This window comes from Parambassis ranga, chromosome 21, assembly GCF_900634625.1.
Source record: "Parambassis ranga chromosome 21, fParRan2.1, whole genome shotgun sequence".
Lineage (NCBI taxonomy): Eukaryota > Metazoa > Chordata > Actinopteri > Ambassidae > Parambassis > Parambassis ranga.
Window position 1 is genome coordinate 10,741,043 of NC_041041.1, and position 15,866 is coordinate 10,756,908.

Consider the following 15,866-nt stretch of genomic DNA (forward strand, 5'->3'; position numbering starts at 1 on the left):
AATGTAGATATCTACTGTCCATTACTAGGTACTATAATATTGCTATATGCCTCTGCATTGATGGTTTGGTGGCATAAACAGTGCATTTTCTTTATTTTCTCACCTACATAGCAACCTTTTGTATATTTTAGTCTCTAAAACAAAAATGCTTTAATAACCACTATACACAATACATACAATACTACAACACAATATAATATTAATGCTGACAGACTAACACTATGTATTGTGTATTGTATAGTACTGTACTGTAAATGTCCTTGTGTGATGTGCTGACATGATGCTCTAAAAAAGGCTGTGTGTTTGATGTGTATCATCACTTCTGCTACAACAAAGACCAGTGACTGAGCCCTGACAGCTAAAGCTCCTGCCAGACGACGACAGAACAGTTTGCTGGGGTAGCCGAATGTTCCTGTGTGCTCCAGCTGGACACAGATGACAAAGTGCGACATGCCATCTGTAAGGAACATACATCAGACGCATTACCCATCATCCTCTGTGGCAAGGCTCCAACTCCATTTGTGTATTTCTGACCTTGGAGCACATAATTGTTAGTCATCATCATTTTCTTCCAGTCATTTGTTATGCTGATTCCTTCTTTGTGTGTGTGTGTGTGTGTGTGCGCGTGTGTGTCAGTGTAGAGCACTGTTTTCTGCTCCCCAGTTGGTGAAGATTATGTTCAGTGTCATGGAAGACTTGGAGAGATATTAAATGAGGCTCATATCATGCATCGCCTGTGTGTGCCTCATGTTCCCTCTGCACATTGTGACCATGGATAAAAATGAATTATCATATCACAAGAGATGCAAACACGAACATGAAGGTAAACAAACTGCAAATACTCAAAAACCGCCTGTTTGTGATGAAACACATTTTAGTGTAATAATACCAAATGCCAAACAGCAGCCCCATTTTTTCAGTTATCATCCTGCAACAAACCTAAATGTTAATTTATGCGGAAATAGTGTTATAATGATGGGCTTTATCTAGCGCTGAGGGTCTAGCCTGACATGAGGAGAAAAACCTCTAAAGGCAGAGGAAACAGAAGCACAAATGAATTGCATGCACACTGAACGCAGCCTTCATACTCTTTAATATGAGCCACAGGCAGTGTCCCTGATGTGCCTGCTCTACCCCCCATGTGAGCAAGAGCCAAGTGGAAAGGATGATGGATATATAGCTCCACGAGAACACAGCGGTACACAACGATACTTGACATGTTTCCACATGACTGCCGTCGCATCAGGTCGCTGAGGCTATGACAGGTCTTTTTCTTTACCTTTTGCTCTGTGTCGCTAAACTTGACGTGACGTCTCGCTTTCAAAAAAACTGAGCCACAGTTCTGATCTGATAAATGAAAATGAGAGAGCTGAATAATTCTGTGTAATCTGTGAAAACTCATTCCATCTGGCTTTCATTAAGACCAGGTGAAAACACACTTGGGGAGGACAATGAGTCAGAATCTGTGACTCACAGTGTGAAACGCTCACACAAACACAGCACTGTTTCAAGACCACAGTACTATAAGCTCTCTGCTCACTCATGGGATGGGTTGATCAATACATGTCCCACCACGCCAGAGTCCCCCTGTGTTCATGCATTATGCAGTGGATGACATGATTATTCAGGCTATATAGGCACTTTTGAAGCTGCTTTTGAAGCTGTTGGAACTGGATCAGTGTGACAGTTCACTCCAAGGTTGCAGTCACCTGGATTCTGACACGACACGTCTGGCCATGAAACCAAACAACCACAGAGACCCAATGACCTCACACTGACAGACACTGATGATGGGGAACAAGAGTACATGTAACTGAGTACGTTTTTAAAATACTAACATTAGGAACTGTATTTAACCCAGATGCAATTTACAAGAGTGACGACTGACATGAACTAATGCAGGAATAAATATGAATCCTTAAATACTGTGTTTTGCCTTTATGCTGCAGTGTTATCTTGACTTATTGTGTGTGTGTGAGTTGGTGCTGTAATTAATTCTTATGTACCATTATATGTCTGTGGATCAGTGTGTGTGGTTTGTGTTGTGTTCTGACACCAACACAATCATAGGACCGGCCTTGACTATTTAGATTAATTTCTTTCAGCACCTGGAGCTGCTGCTGTCTTCTTTAAAGGGGCGGGGTTGTGTATAGCCCATGTGACACACAGGTAAGGATTGTTTGTTGCTCCTTCTTTGCTGTGTGTATCTGCACCACAGTGGACTATACACCTACTGCAGCCTACCTGTCACACACAGACACAAGTCTCTACAACAGAGTCCACTTCTAACTGCCTTGAGGTGAGTCTCACTGAGGTAATTGCCTGCCTGTAGTAAACTGCAGCCTGTTAGCGGTGTTGCTGCACTGCATTGTTAGCTTGCTTGCTAACCAGGTCTAGCTAGCCACAGAGTGGAGACCATCCAGATTATACACAACATACTTGATGTAAATAAAGGCTCAGGTTTACAGGTTCACTCTGACGAGAGCTTGGGTCTAAAATCACCTCCTACTCACTATATAGTAGTAACCGGACTCATATGTGAACTCATCCAGCTGCTGTTGAAGGACATAATGTGTTTGCTGATGCACATATGTAATGAGAATCATTTAACCCTGTATAGGGCACTCATGTATCCCACAATGCATCACAAAACATAAGGTACTATGCTAACCACTATGTTTGGTGCTTGTTATTTATTTGACTTGTGCGACATCAATGACCCATTTAATGGTGAGTATAGTGTCCCAGCATGTGTGTGTATTTGGGTCTTTATCTGTTTGTTTGTCTGTTTGTTTGCAGAACATCACCATCAGAGTGTTAATAATGGAATTTGTTACAAATCATACCTTTGTAACAATGGGGCATGTACACTGTATCTCCATATATATATATCTGTTTCAAATAACCCTCCACACACTGCTGACTGAGGTAAGAGCCTGTACAGAAAGTCTGAGTCAAACACCTGCTGGGCGCCTGACTTTTTGAAGGGTGAGATGTCTAAATAGGCTACAGCAGCTGGGATGAAGTGATGTAGGAAAGATGTAATGGAGTCCTGCCAGGTGGGAAAAATAATAATAAATGAACACTGAGTGACACTCCTGACTCTGGTTCTCTCTCTCCCTCCCTCTCTCTCTCTCTCCCCTCCAGCCCACCTGACATTACAGGATTGACAGATTATGAAAAAGCTGATGTAACTTGACTGTTTTGTTTTCAGGATGAATGACATAATAAGAGGTTTAACAAGCCGGTCTGTACGTAGGAGCAGCACGCCTGAGTCCGGTAAATTATTGATATATTTATATATATATTTTTTTTTCGGGACATCTTTTCAGTAGGTAGGTCAACATCTTTTGGGGGGATGTATCTCTGTATGATGCTCCAGTGAGCTGATTCTTTGTGCATGAAATGACTTGACATCCTCCCGACCACCGAGCGAGGCTGAGTGCGTGCGCGTCCGCCGAGAGAGAGAGAGAGAGAGAGAGAGAGGGAGAGAGAGACTAAGCAACTTTGTTACCAGGCATAGCTGCGTCTCCTCCGGCACAGCGTGGTAAAAGAGAAGCATTTGGCAGTTATGGTTGATCAGCGTTTCTTTCATCCTCTCCTCCTGTGCAGCAGCAGCAGCGGCGGCAGCGACGGCGGAAAATAGATCCTGTTTCCTGATTTATTTTTATTTTTATTTTTGTTTATTTTTATATTTTTCTGGCGGATTAAAAATATAAACATGCACTGAAATAACCAACCGAGTCCAACATCTTCATCAATGTGCGTGAGGTATGTATTTCCAGCAGCAGTTACAGACAGAAATGACGCTCTTATCTCTGACTATGGGCTGTGATGTACAGCTTTCCATTCTATTTAATTGCATTTTCACGTCTTAACAAGCAAGTGTGACATGCCCCCCCCCCCTTCCCTCCTCTTCCTCCTCTTCCTCCTCCTCCCTCGCAGCGGATTTAGACCATTGTTTTGTGCTGATGTCTTGCTTTGACCTTGCTTTTTTTCTCTTATTTATATAGCTTGAAGGAGTTGCTTTCTAGCCCGCTTTGTTTGAGCCATTTTAAATCAGCAGCCACACAGACAGAAGTTACCTCTGGGTAACAAGCGCATGCAGACTAGAGCTGTCTTGTGTGGAAGTTGATTCCTTCACCGCTGCCTGTGAGTGTGTGTGTGTGTGATTTATTTTACATCACCATTTGTTTTTGTTTTGTTTTTATTTCTAGATGGCATTGAGGATACCTTAGCAGGACCCTGAGCTTGGCCGTCATCATTTTTTTTTGCAAGAAAATGCATCTCTGGATTCTGTATGTTTTGCTGAGTGCAACATCAGTATGCACTGCTGAGATGTTTGGCCATCATTATGGAGAGATATGTGAAGGACTGTGTGCCTGTGAGGAGAAGGAAGGGATACTTACGGTGAGCTGTGAAAACAGAGGGATTGTAAGTGTCTCAGACATAAGCCCCGTGCACTTCTCTCAGTATCATCTGCTTCTAACTGGGAATCTTCTGAAAAAGCTATCTGCCAATGATTTTGTTGAGTACAAAGGACTTACAATATTACATCTGGGGAATAATGAGATATCTGATGTTGAAGCAGGAGCTTTTAATGGACTACAGGGATTAAAACGATTGCATCTCAACAACAACAAAATTGATGCCTTGAAGGAAGAGTTCTTCCTGGGCCTTGAGAGCCTGGAATATCTACAAATTGATTATAATTACATCTCTCATGTGGTGCCGAACGCCTTCGGCAGACTTCGACATCTGGAGGTCCTAATTCTAAATGACAATTTAATATCTACTCTGCCTGTAAACATTTTCCAGCATGTCCCGCTGACTCATTTAGACTTAAGGGGGAATCAGCTTAAAGTACTTCCCTACACGGGTCTCCTGGAGCACATGAACAGCGTTGTGGAGTTACAGCTGGAGGAGAACCCGTGGAACTGCTCCTGTGAGCTCATTGCTCTGAAAACCTGGCTCGAGAGCATATCGTACACTGCGTTAGTTGGGGACGTTGTTTGCGAGTTCCCATTTCGGCTTCATGGGAGAGATCTTGATGAGGTTTCAAAACAAGAATTGTGCCCGAGGAGGGCCATTGCTGAATATGAGATGCCGCCCCTGCCACATTTGAGCACTGATGCATACTATAGGACCACGCCATCTCTAGTTACAGCCTCGTTCACCTCATCGGGGATTGCACGGTCCTCATCAAGACCCACTAAGGGACCCCGCCAGTCAGCCAAATTAAAATCCAGACCCACTGCTCGTGTCCCATCTAATAAACCACAAAATTATGGCCAAATCATTTCTTTTCAGACCAAGTCCCCTGTGCCTTTAGACTGCCCGACTGCCTGCACCTGCAATCTTCAAATTTCAGACCTTGGCCTGAACGTGAACTGTCAGGAGCGAAAGATTGAACATATCTCTGATTTAAATCCCAAACCTTACAATCCTAAAAAAATGTATCTCACAGGGAATTACATCCCTGTGGTACGTAGGTCCGACTTCGTTGAGGCAACTGGGTTAGATTTGCTCCATCTTGGCAACAATCGAGTTTCTCGGGTTCATGACAGAGCTTTTGGCGATCTGACACATCTACGAAGGTTATACCTTAATGGTAATTTAATAGACCATCTAACAGCTGAAATGTTTTATGGATTAGAAAGCCTGCAGTTCTTATATTTAGAGTACAACGTCATTAAAGAGGTTACGTCGGAAACCTTTCAACATGTGCCCAAACTTCAGCTTCTTTTTCTAAATAACAACCTCTTGAAAACTTTACCAGAGGGAACATTTTATGGCCTGACATTAGCCAGACTAAACCTCCGCAATAACCATCTGAGATACCTTCCTGTCCGCGGTGTACTCGATCAGCTTACAGCTCTGGTACAAGTGGATTTGTTTGAGAATCCCTGGGACTGCTCTTGTAGCATCCTGGACTTGAAGATGTGGCTTGAGCAGCTTAGCACAGGCACGGTTGTAAACAATGTGATCTGTGGCTCACCTAAGAGACTAGCTGGAGAGGACATGAGATACATTAAGACAACTAATTTCTGCCCTAATAACTCTGATATACTTGCCTCCATGATACCACCCTCTGAGGAATCTTTCCCTGGCAGCACTATCACCATAGAAACATCTTTGGACTCTGACACACAGTACAGCACTATTCCTTTATCGGTGATGATTCTTGCCCTTCTTCTCATGTTCATCGTGTCTGTGTTTGTGGCTGCAGGAATGTTTGTGGCCATGAAGAAGAGACGCCAAAAGAGTCAAAACGAGCAGAACAACTCCATGAATGCTTGCATTAGCTCTCTCAATATGGAATACGGCCTCTATAAAAAGGGATCCATCCCCAAAGTTAGGACATCTGCAGGACATGTGTACGAGTACATCCCACCTCCCACAGAGTCCACATGCAGAACTACCGCCCCCACCCCGACGGACAGCAAATCCGTAGATGGATTTAGAGACTTTGATGAGTTGAGCGGCGCTTTTCTGGGTAACTCGGATGAAGAGGCAGCCAGTAATGTGATAAGTTCTGAATACAGTGCCACCACCCCAGAGCCTCTTAACAAACCCTCTACCCCTCACCAAGATGATCCCTGCTACTACAGAGACGTGCTTGAGCCTGACAAGCACAGGCGCTACAGCAATACGTTACCATGCAGGCACACAGCGCACTCATCCAGTCAGTATACCTCAGACTTTGATGCAAGGCATCAGTACGTGCCCCCGGACAGAATACAACAGACAATACTGTACTGTACAGCACCAAGTACTGTTTATGTGGAGCCCAACAGGAGCGAGTACTGGGAACTGAAAGCAAAACTTCACATTGATCCGGATTACCTTGAGGTTCTCGAAAAACGAACTACATTCACTCAGTTTTAAGAGACTCGGCCTCCACATGAGTGGATGCAACTCTGCGATGTATCGATTTTTAATCAGGAAACCCGACATCATTTCTCTTCTTAACTTAGTATTGTGAGCTGCAGTATGCATTTCTGGAAATCATGCTTTACATGAGAAATAAATGGGGACACTGCTCGTTTTTAAAGTAACACATTATCCCTGTGTTGTTTAACAGTTTAGTTTAAATTTGTAAATATGAACAGGCACAGATTCAGGGCTCTTATGACTCATCCTATCATGAAATACATCCTGGAGCTGTAACATTGACAATAATGTGAGACTGAGCTTTAACTCCTAAATTAGCTGCATTTTATGAGTGTTAATGAACCATGCAGATGACATGTTCTTATCCTAAAATAAAACAGGGTTTTTTTTGTTATTGTAGATGTATTTATGGATGCCAGTTCTGTTCTTTTCAAGTGTATTTAAGGTTGAAACTCACACATGAGGTGTCAAGCAAATTTATTCAGAGATCAGATTTAGTCCACCGCTAACCATGAAGCTGACCTGCTATGTAGGAGTTGACAAAAGTCATGCAGCTGAATAATATCTGCTGGGAAATGGGAAAAAAAAGACAGACAGAGACAGACACGTTTAGCTAGCAGATGCACAGCTCTGGGATGATAATATTAAACGCAGCAGATCATGAAAAACACAGATTATGTTAGATCAGTAAATCTCAGATTTGGAATAAAATAATGAGTTATCCAAAAAAATACATATAAATCAGCAGTGGAACCTCAAAGCCTCCTTTATCCCAGACCACTCACAGCGTGTAAGTTGAATATAACAGGCTATACATATAAACACACACATTATTTACTTGTACCACAACACCAAAGCAGAAAATATGACATAAAATGACTATATATGCAAACCACCAAAACACAGCCCTATGAAATAATGCACCTGCTTTCCTTATTTTGTTACTGTATGTCTGAATACACCCACAGTTAGCTGGTCATTTGGGCAAAGTGTTGATCATCTTCTGTTTGAAGTTCACTTAGAATTGTCTTGGCCTCTTTCCCATTAAAAAAACCAACATATTTTAATTGACTACATATTTTTATACAGACCAATATAATTGTTGAGATTTTTGTTTCTTTATGGATTTCTTTTACAAAAAAATAATTAATTGCATTATTGCACTATTGACTTCTACAGGTCACCAATGATGTCATTTTCTGAATGCACAATATACACATTTAACATGTGCAGATATAGCCATAGAGATAGGTTTGATAAATGCATACATCAAGGTTACATGTGTGTTAACAAAAAATCATACTGCACTATGCATAGATTAGAGACAATCTATACAAAACGCCCACTGCTCACTAACCGACCCCCATGGACATGGTATTCAACAATATTAACACATTTCATAGCTGCTCATTTGAAATGTACTCGCATGAATATTCAGAGGTGGTTTTCTACCACGTTTTGGATAATTCATCTATTCTAAAACTTCATATATTTTTAATTAATTTTTTTAGGGGAGAAGCTGAGTGGATTTGTGTGAATTGCATTACAGAGAGAAAACAAGGACTCATTTCTTTGGCATTGTTTGTTTCATCTGTTTGGTTTGGGGTCATATGAAAATCAGGCAATTTGGCTGCAATTAGCAGTCTCTGTTTGTCTCTTTTACATGGCGGGTTGATGGGTAGTGTACCACATGCGTGAAGATCAGCAAGAGTTTTAGCTATTAGACTGAAAAGCACAACAAAAAGACTGCAGTGGTTGAGTCGTATTTATGCACAAAAATGTTTTTAAAAGAAGACTAAGTACATCATCCAGTCATAATGCAGTCTAACCAATTTCTGGGTCAATAGTGTAAGCCAAAAAAAATATGTGACTTTCCTGGGATTTTAATACACAGACTGAATTCACATCAAATGCAGTATTATGCACTGAACCTGTCATCTTAACTCAGCTAATTAGAGGACATGGTGTATCTGGACGCTGTCTGCATGTCACCAAGTATTACACTGCAGCATTAGTCACGCTGTTTACCGAGGATACAGTCTTGGTTTGTTGCCTTTCATGTGTTCAGAGTCGTTTTGTGATTATTTTTGTCACTTAACCTGTCTCTGCTTCTTTTGGGAATTCATCAGAACAAATGAAGTTAAATCTGCACGGTGAAGCATGGTGTACACTGCCTTGTTGTTAATCAATTTATTGCTGTGTTAGTGGTTTAAAAAACACTGTAAACCTGCAAACAAGAGACAGAAGCACACAAAATGTTTTTGATGTGAACAGTGGCTGGATTTTTGTTTTTTTTTAAAAATGACAGATGACATTTAAAAAAAGGGATTTATGTAAATTTTGTACATCCAAACTGATGCAACAGATGAGTGAATAGTGCATTACTAAAGAGCAAAAAAGGGTTCCACAGTTTATTTATTGTTTCATTTCTAAAACCTTGCAAAGGCTTATGTACAATGCAAAGACTGTATATAACATAAATTTGTAATGTTTTCTCACCCATAACCAAATGCCATTTTTTTGTTGTTGTCACATGTGACACTGCAAATAATCCAAAAAATGTGTTCAATTGAAATGTGAGCATCCTGTGTACATGTGCAAAGAAGAAGAAGAGGTGAAGAAGTTATAGTGTCTTATTCTAACATCCGTATGTCTCCTTTTTCTTTGCTTCTTATACGGAAACCAGTGGATTTATTTTTCTGTGTCAACCTCTGATTTGTAAATAGAACACTTCATCAGCATTTTCATGCAGACTTGCACCATCTTTGAAAAGCAAAAACCTGGTCTCTTATTGCAAAAAAAAAAACACAGTACAACTAGGAATATGTGGGGTAAATATATCTACAGTGTGCTGTTTCTTTAGTTGTTAGCTGATGAATAAAAGATATGCATTCGTTTGATATACTGTTGTATTTCTCTTCCCTTTCGTCCTCTGTAACGTGTTGCGTGCAGTAGTGGAGGGCTGATTTCAAAATGTTTGCACACAGCCATTTTTTTTAGAGCATTACTCAAATTACACCATCAAATGTTCAGATCAACAAGCCACACGCCACAGTTTCATTAATAATGAGAAACGCTGTTATATAATCAACACTGAGGTGGCATAGTTAGCACTTGATGCCTTAGTTTAGACACTTTGACTTGAATAATCAATGATGTCAGATATAAATAAAATGCTTATGTGATGCCCCAAGTTCTCTAACAGATGCACAAATAGCAGCAGCAGCATGAGGAGAACAGGCCTTGGGCCACAGGCTGACATGGAGTCTATGTTTGAATTCAGAATGCCTCATGTTAAAGTTCTCATAATAGCCAAATGTTTATAGCATATACTGTGTATACTGAAAAGTTAACCACTGCATGACCTTACAGTAACCGTGCATTCTGAACACATCTGCATGACTCCAGCAGAGAAACTATGTTCTTTTTTTGCAGAAATAGCTTTCAGGAAGCTCGGTATCCATGGAAACGTCCAATTACCTGACACAGAAAAACAATCTAGAGCACTAGGTAGCACAGAGTTGGAACACTTGTGCAACTTATATGCATGTGATTACAGCCGTTTGCACTTCCCTGAACTGTGAGCATCAGAGATAAAAGCAGGGGGGAAAAAAGCGTGACCTGTAGGACACGCCTCCTTCTGCAGTAAGCAGACGATCATAGGATCTGTGTCTCATATGTGTCAATTTTAATAAGACATCTCACCATGGATCACCTTTGACTCACTCCGTTTGACAGATTGATGGTGTTATGTTGCTGAGCAGCTTAAAGACCCCAGTTTTTTTCTCCAGAGAGTGAAATTAGGGCAGATCTACATTATGTAAGCTTGAAGAGATATGTCAGGCAGTGTGAAGACAGAAAATGACTGTAAGCAATCACCAAAGGAAAACTCTTTACTATTCTCCATCAGGTCAGCAAGCACAGTGGAAAAAAAACAACTTAGTCAAACCTCCTTGAAATTCAATGTGAAGACCGGAGAAGAATCATCTAGAAACATACTTCATGGATTCCAGCTGTTTCTATGGTTTCCACTAGGTTCCTGTCCCTGAAGATTCTTCTGTCTTTTTCTTCTTCTATTTTTTTAACTCTGTGCAGCAATGCCCCGTTTCTCTCCCTCTCACTTTGTATATGTGTGTGTCTGTGTGTGTGTGTTTGGGTGCATAAATTATTGACTCAGAGTGTATTCACGCTTGCCTCAAGGACTTCAGCCAGCCAACATAGCAATACCTTTATCCTCTCTTTTGCAACATTTTTTGTTTTAAGAACCCTAACACAGCTCACAAAGGCTTTCAGTAATAATTGATGCTTTACATCTTGAACATAAACTGCCATTTATCTATATCCAGTTTGTGTGTAAATAATGGATGTCAGGGTAATGGCCATTGTAACAGACTGATTTGAGAGAGGGCTGTACATGTAGCTGGGAAGAGGTGGTACTTACACACCCAGGGACAGGGATTTAGATTTAGGACGTGCTAAATTTTGCTAGTATATATATATATATATATATATATATATATATATATATATATATATATATATATATATATATATATATATATATATATATATATATATATATATATATATATATATATATATGCAACAACTGGAAGCAGAATGTGTGAGACACACTAATATTTATGAGGGCTTATCCAGGCTTATGACTGCCAACCTGAAAAAAAATCCTCCCATTTATAGTATTCACAGTGAATGATGATGTTTCACATCAAGAAAAGAGAAAAGCTTTGGCATTAGGCAAAATAAAATGTGAATGGATGTTTATAAGAGGCTTTTAAAGCTCTTGAGTGCTTTGTATAACAATGTGACTTGTTGGCTGTATGCATGACATCATTCTCTGAGACTTCCTGCCAGTATCGACAAATTAATAATAATGTTATTCTCCCAATTCCAAACGATCCGCTCTGAATATCATGTTTTTTCCTCCTTTTAGTCGCAAGCATACTGTGCAGCTCTCACTCTGCCCCGCAGAGTCGCTCATCTCACATTAACCTCTGACTATGCCCAATATCCACCCTCTTTTTGTTTGTTGTTTTTTTTTTTTTCCAACCCCTGCTCCTCGTGGCTTTTTATCACATCAAGGGCACGTCCTTCTATTCGCCTGTAGTGACACTATTACTGCTACAAGAGACTGGCATGTTTTTTGACCTGTAATTTATAGTGACAACAAACAAGCCTAGATGGACAACATGCTTATGAATATGATGAACTATATCTTCCAAAAGCTAAATCCTTTTGTTGTTTTGTTTAGTTGTTCCACAGTAGATTTATTTATAAATGCAGCTCACCAGCGTGAACCACTACAACACTGTCTCCTGCTGATTTGAAAAAGATGTGACCTGAAAGGGCCCTGCTAGTGTTTCCTCATTCAGAGAAGAGAGAGTGAGAGAGACAGAGAGACACCAGTCTCACAATGAGAAAGCAGCTGTGCCTGAACAGTAATGGCAAATCACTTACAAAGGGCATGGTTTTCTACAAAAGCAATGGAACCCAGCTAATATATGAAGGAAACTGTGAGGCAGGACGATGTGTTTTTTATGTTTAAATGGAAAACACACATTTTCACAGCCTGAACTATTTATATATATATATTGAATTATTATACACAAGCGTCATAATTCCATAATTTCACACGCCAAGATAAATCTGACTTGGCTGTGAAGCAGCTGAATGAAGTGCTATGATGTGTGAGTGGACTATTACAGATTGCCCATGTACTGTGGCAGCCTGAATTTTAATGCAGCCGCTGCCTTCACTGTTGCACATTTCCTTCTTCTTTCTCCTCCCCTGATCGTCTCATAAAACCAAACTGACAGCTGAGGGAAGGTGGCTAACCGCTGGACTGTAAATGTTTAGTTTGTTCTGACAAGCAGCGAGCAATGAATCTAATCAAACAGTCCTAGTTATAATAGGCACAGGGTTTGTTATCACATTGTTCTTATTCCAGGGGAGAGCTTACAAATCACAGTGTGAATTTATGTTGCATCACCTCAGTCCTGCATTTCCTCTAATGAGCCTACATTCAACTCATAATTAAACACTTAATATTAGAGAGAGAGAAACATTTTGCATCAGATTAATCATGAATGGAAGTCAAGCAAGCACAGAAAATGAGTGTAAAACGCTGCACCATGCCAGGATTGTTAGTGGAGCTTTATTCATTCAGAAGTTCCCACAAAGATGCATCTGTTTTAATTTTAAGAGTCAACTGTATTAATTACAGTTACAATTTAAATAGGAGGTAATGAGAATATGATTCTTCCAATCAATAGATTACATGAAGGGATTATTTGGTAAGACTGCTGTGTTCTCTATGAAATTTAAACAGCATCACTAATTTCACATAAGCCTCTGCTTACAACCAAGGCTCAGATTCTGCTCCAAAGATGAGCACTGAAAGATGACACATAACAATCTGCACTGATAATGCAGTATGAAATGTGAAGAGTCCTGAAACTGACTGGTGTCTTGTCTGTATGATGATATTCAAGTAAATTGCTGGTAAATATGTGCACAAATCTCAGGGAAAATATCCAAATCTGTGCTCATGTTTACACATTGGGACCTGCTGCTGTCTCCAAAAGGGGCGGGGCTGTGAACACATGTGGCACACATACAGGAAGTGACTCTGTAATGCACCTTCTCAACCATGTGTGCCTGCACCAGGGTCAACCATGATGCAAACCCTGTATAGCCGCACAGGACACATGAGGACAGCGATGACACACAGCGTCCAAAGACTCCACTTTTAACTTGTAAAAGCACCTGGGGGTCGGTTTATTTCAGGTAGCTGCCTAGGCAGCTCAGCTAACAAACAAACAAACTGGTGCGGTGTGGGAACTGGTCAATATACAACAGCAAGAGGACACAGTAAGGGCCTTCAGTATCCCATCACTCCACATGAAACTCTGAGCACTTTGAGGTAAGTTTTAATATTTCTAAAGTTCAGTGCTTGCTGGTAGAAATTGCCCACCTAGCAAGCTTTATTTGAGGCCTGTCAGCATTGTCAGCACAGTAGCTGGCTTTCTAAGAAGGCCACAGTAAGCTCTTCATCACTGTTTTGCAAGACAGACCTGAGAGGCACAAAGATATCTGAATTTTAAAATAATCTTTGGATGAATATCTTATATTTTTTCGAATTATTTTTGCTTTTTATTTACAGTTCATGTTTATGTGGACAGATTGGAGGAGTGTGTGTGTGTCTGTGTGTATATGCTATGAGCAACATTAGGCACCGTGAGTGAGGGCATTGCACTGTAAATGTTCATCTTTTTTTTGAATTTGGGTATTTTCGCTCTGGCGCTGTGTCAGACAAATGATGCAACACCTACTGAGCTGTTAAGGATTCAGTATCTTGCTCAAGGGCACTGCAGCAGCACAGATACTGGGGGCGACAGGAGGACCTACTGTGGCCTGTATCTGCACATGCTCTTCTTTGCATCTGGTTCAGTAATTTCACATCACAAGGCATGCTACGTGCATATTATACATGCAGACGTATATAAAATGGAACATAAACCGTGCCATGTCAGGATGCAGGCCATATACTGTCTACTTAAATCATTGTTCTCTTTAAGCTGTTACGTAGAGAGATGTAAACACCCTGTAGATGTCCTCATGTTTTCTTGTGCAACTGTTCAGAAGCCATTATAGAAGCACTGCAAAACGATGTGGTATTATACTTGTTTTATTTACATTAAACCGCCTGAGACTGAGGAAGAGGAGCTTATGCAAGCTCTGAAAGAAAGTTGGTGGTAACTCAGCCGCTATGAGACAACTTCTCACGCTGTGTTATAGTTCAAGGCAAAATTCTCATGTCATCCTCAACTCTCGTGACAGGCTGAGGGTGTGCTGCGTTTCCTAAAAGCACTTTTCTGTGTTTCTGCCTCTCTTCCCTCTGAGTATCCTTGTGGGATTTCCAACAAGCTACAATGGATCTAGACAGATGGCAAGGTGGGGGTGTTGGGTAACCATCTACTGAACCCTGGGGAATACTGCCACATACAAGCTGTCAAACAAATGTCTTCACCCATTATGTTACAGTATAATGAGATCTTGACTTTGATGTTCATTTTCTACAATTGTTCAGACACTAAAAAGAGCTGAGAATACAGTGTTACTGCGATATTGTTGGTTCTTGTTAAGAAGTTTTTTTTGTGAAAATACTCCCTTATTAATTATAATGTTGTTGTGCCAGCAGCATCTCTATATCCTCTATGAATGCATCGGGGCAATGAGGCCATCAGGAATTTCCATAAAGTAAAGTAGCAAATAGGTCATGAATAACATTAATATTCAAACAGCAGCACTTCAAAGAGTGGTAACCCAATGCCTCAGCATTAACTACATTTGACCATTCATATCTTTCCTCATTAAACCACACTGAGAAGCATTATTTGCTGAAGGCTGTATACTGTTGGCTGGTGGCATCAAAACACTCCTTTCAAGTTCCTCCTTGTGCTAAGCATCGTGCGGCTGCACACAAGCTCCTAACAAGGCAGAAGAAGGAGACGACCTCCTGCCAGAATGTGTCAGCTCTGGTGTTACTGATGAAGCTCATAACAATTTATGTAAGACACTACTTCAGTCGTTCACTGCTGACTGGATAATTGACAGGCTATTGTTGGGGGTCTGCCAAGATTTTCTAGATTTCCCAAGAGACGTGTCAAATTTGTCCAGTCAACCTTTAAAAGACATCAGCAGTTTTGACAAGGATTGTTTTCATTTTGTGATTTAATGAAAAAAGAGGGGATGCCTTTAGAATATTTTAAAAACTGTCATAACTTCAACAAGTAAACAAATGGAGGCTTTTAAAAATTATAACCTTCTGTCATGATGTGCCTACTGCCTCAGCTTTATATTTCCATCATGTTCTGTTAAATGTGCTGCTTCCTGTCTTTGAAAACACGTCCTTTTCTTTTTTTTATTGTGTCTGCTTAATATTAAGTAAT

At 40.5% G+C, this 15,866-nt stretch overlaps 1 protein-coding gene across 3 annotated transcripts; it reads left to right on the forward strand.

Annotated features, from left to right (window-relative positions):
* Positions 1 to 2,168: 2,168 nt before the first annotated feature.
* slitrk5b (SLIT and NTRK-like family, member 5b) lies at positions 2,169 to 9,717 on the forward strand. 3 transcript variants are annotated; one of them, XM_028394308.1, is made up of 4 exons: positions 2,169 to 2,299; positions 3,215 to 3,279; positions 3,613 to 3,771; positions 4,218 to 9,717. In XM_028394308.1, exon 4 carries the CDS (start codon positions 4,282 to 4,284, stop codon positions 6,886 to 6,888), a length of 2,607 nt encoding a protein of 868 aa, XP_028250109.1. In that variant the 5' UTR covers positions 2,169 to 2,299; positions 3,215 to 3,279; positions 3,613 to 3,771; positions 4,218 to 4,281; the 3' UTR covers positions 6,889 to 9,717. The 3 variants fall into 3 exon arrangements, with proteins under 3 accessions (XP_028250109.1, XP_028250110.1, XP_028250111.1); XM_028394309.1 differs by lacking the exon at positions 3,215 to 3,279 and having other exon boundaries at positions 2,230 to 2,299; XM_028394310.1 differs by lacking the exons at positions 2,169 to 2,299; positions 3,215 to 3,279 and having other exon boundaries at positions 3,409 to 3,771.
* Positions 9,718 to 15,866: the final 6,149 nt, after the last annotated feature.

Bases quoted from the DNA above. Each gene is read 5' to 3' on its own strand.
- slitrk5b (XM_028394308.1), top strand. From the start codon at position 4,282: ATGCATCTCTGGATTCTGTATGTTTTGCTGAGTGCAACATCAGTATGC.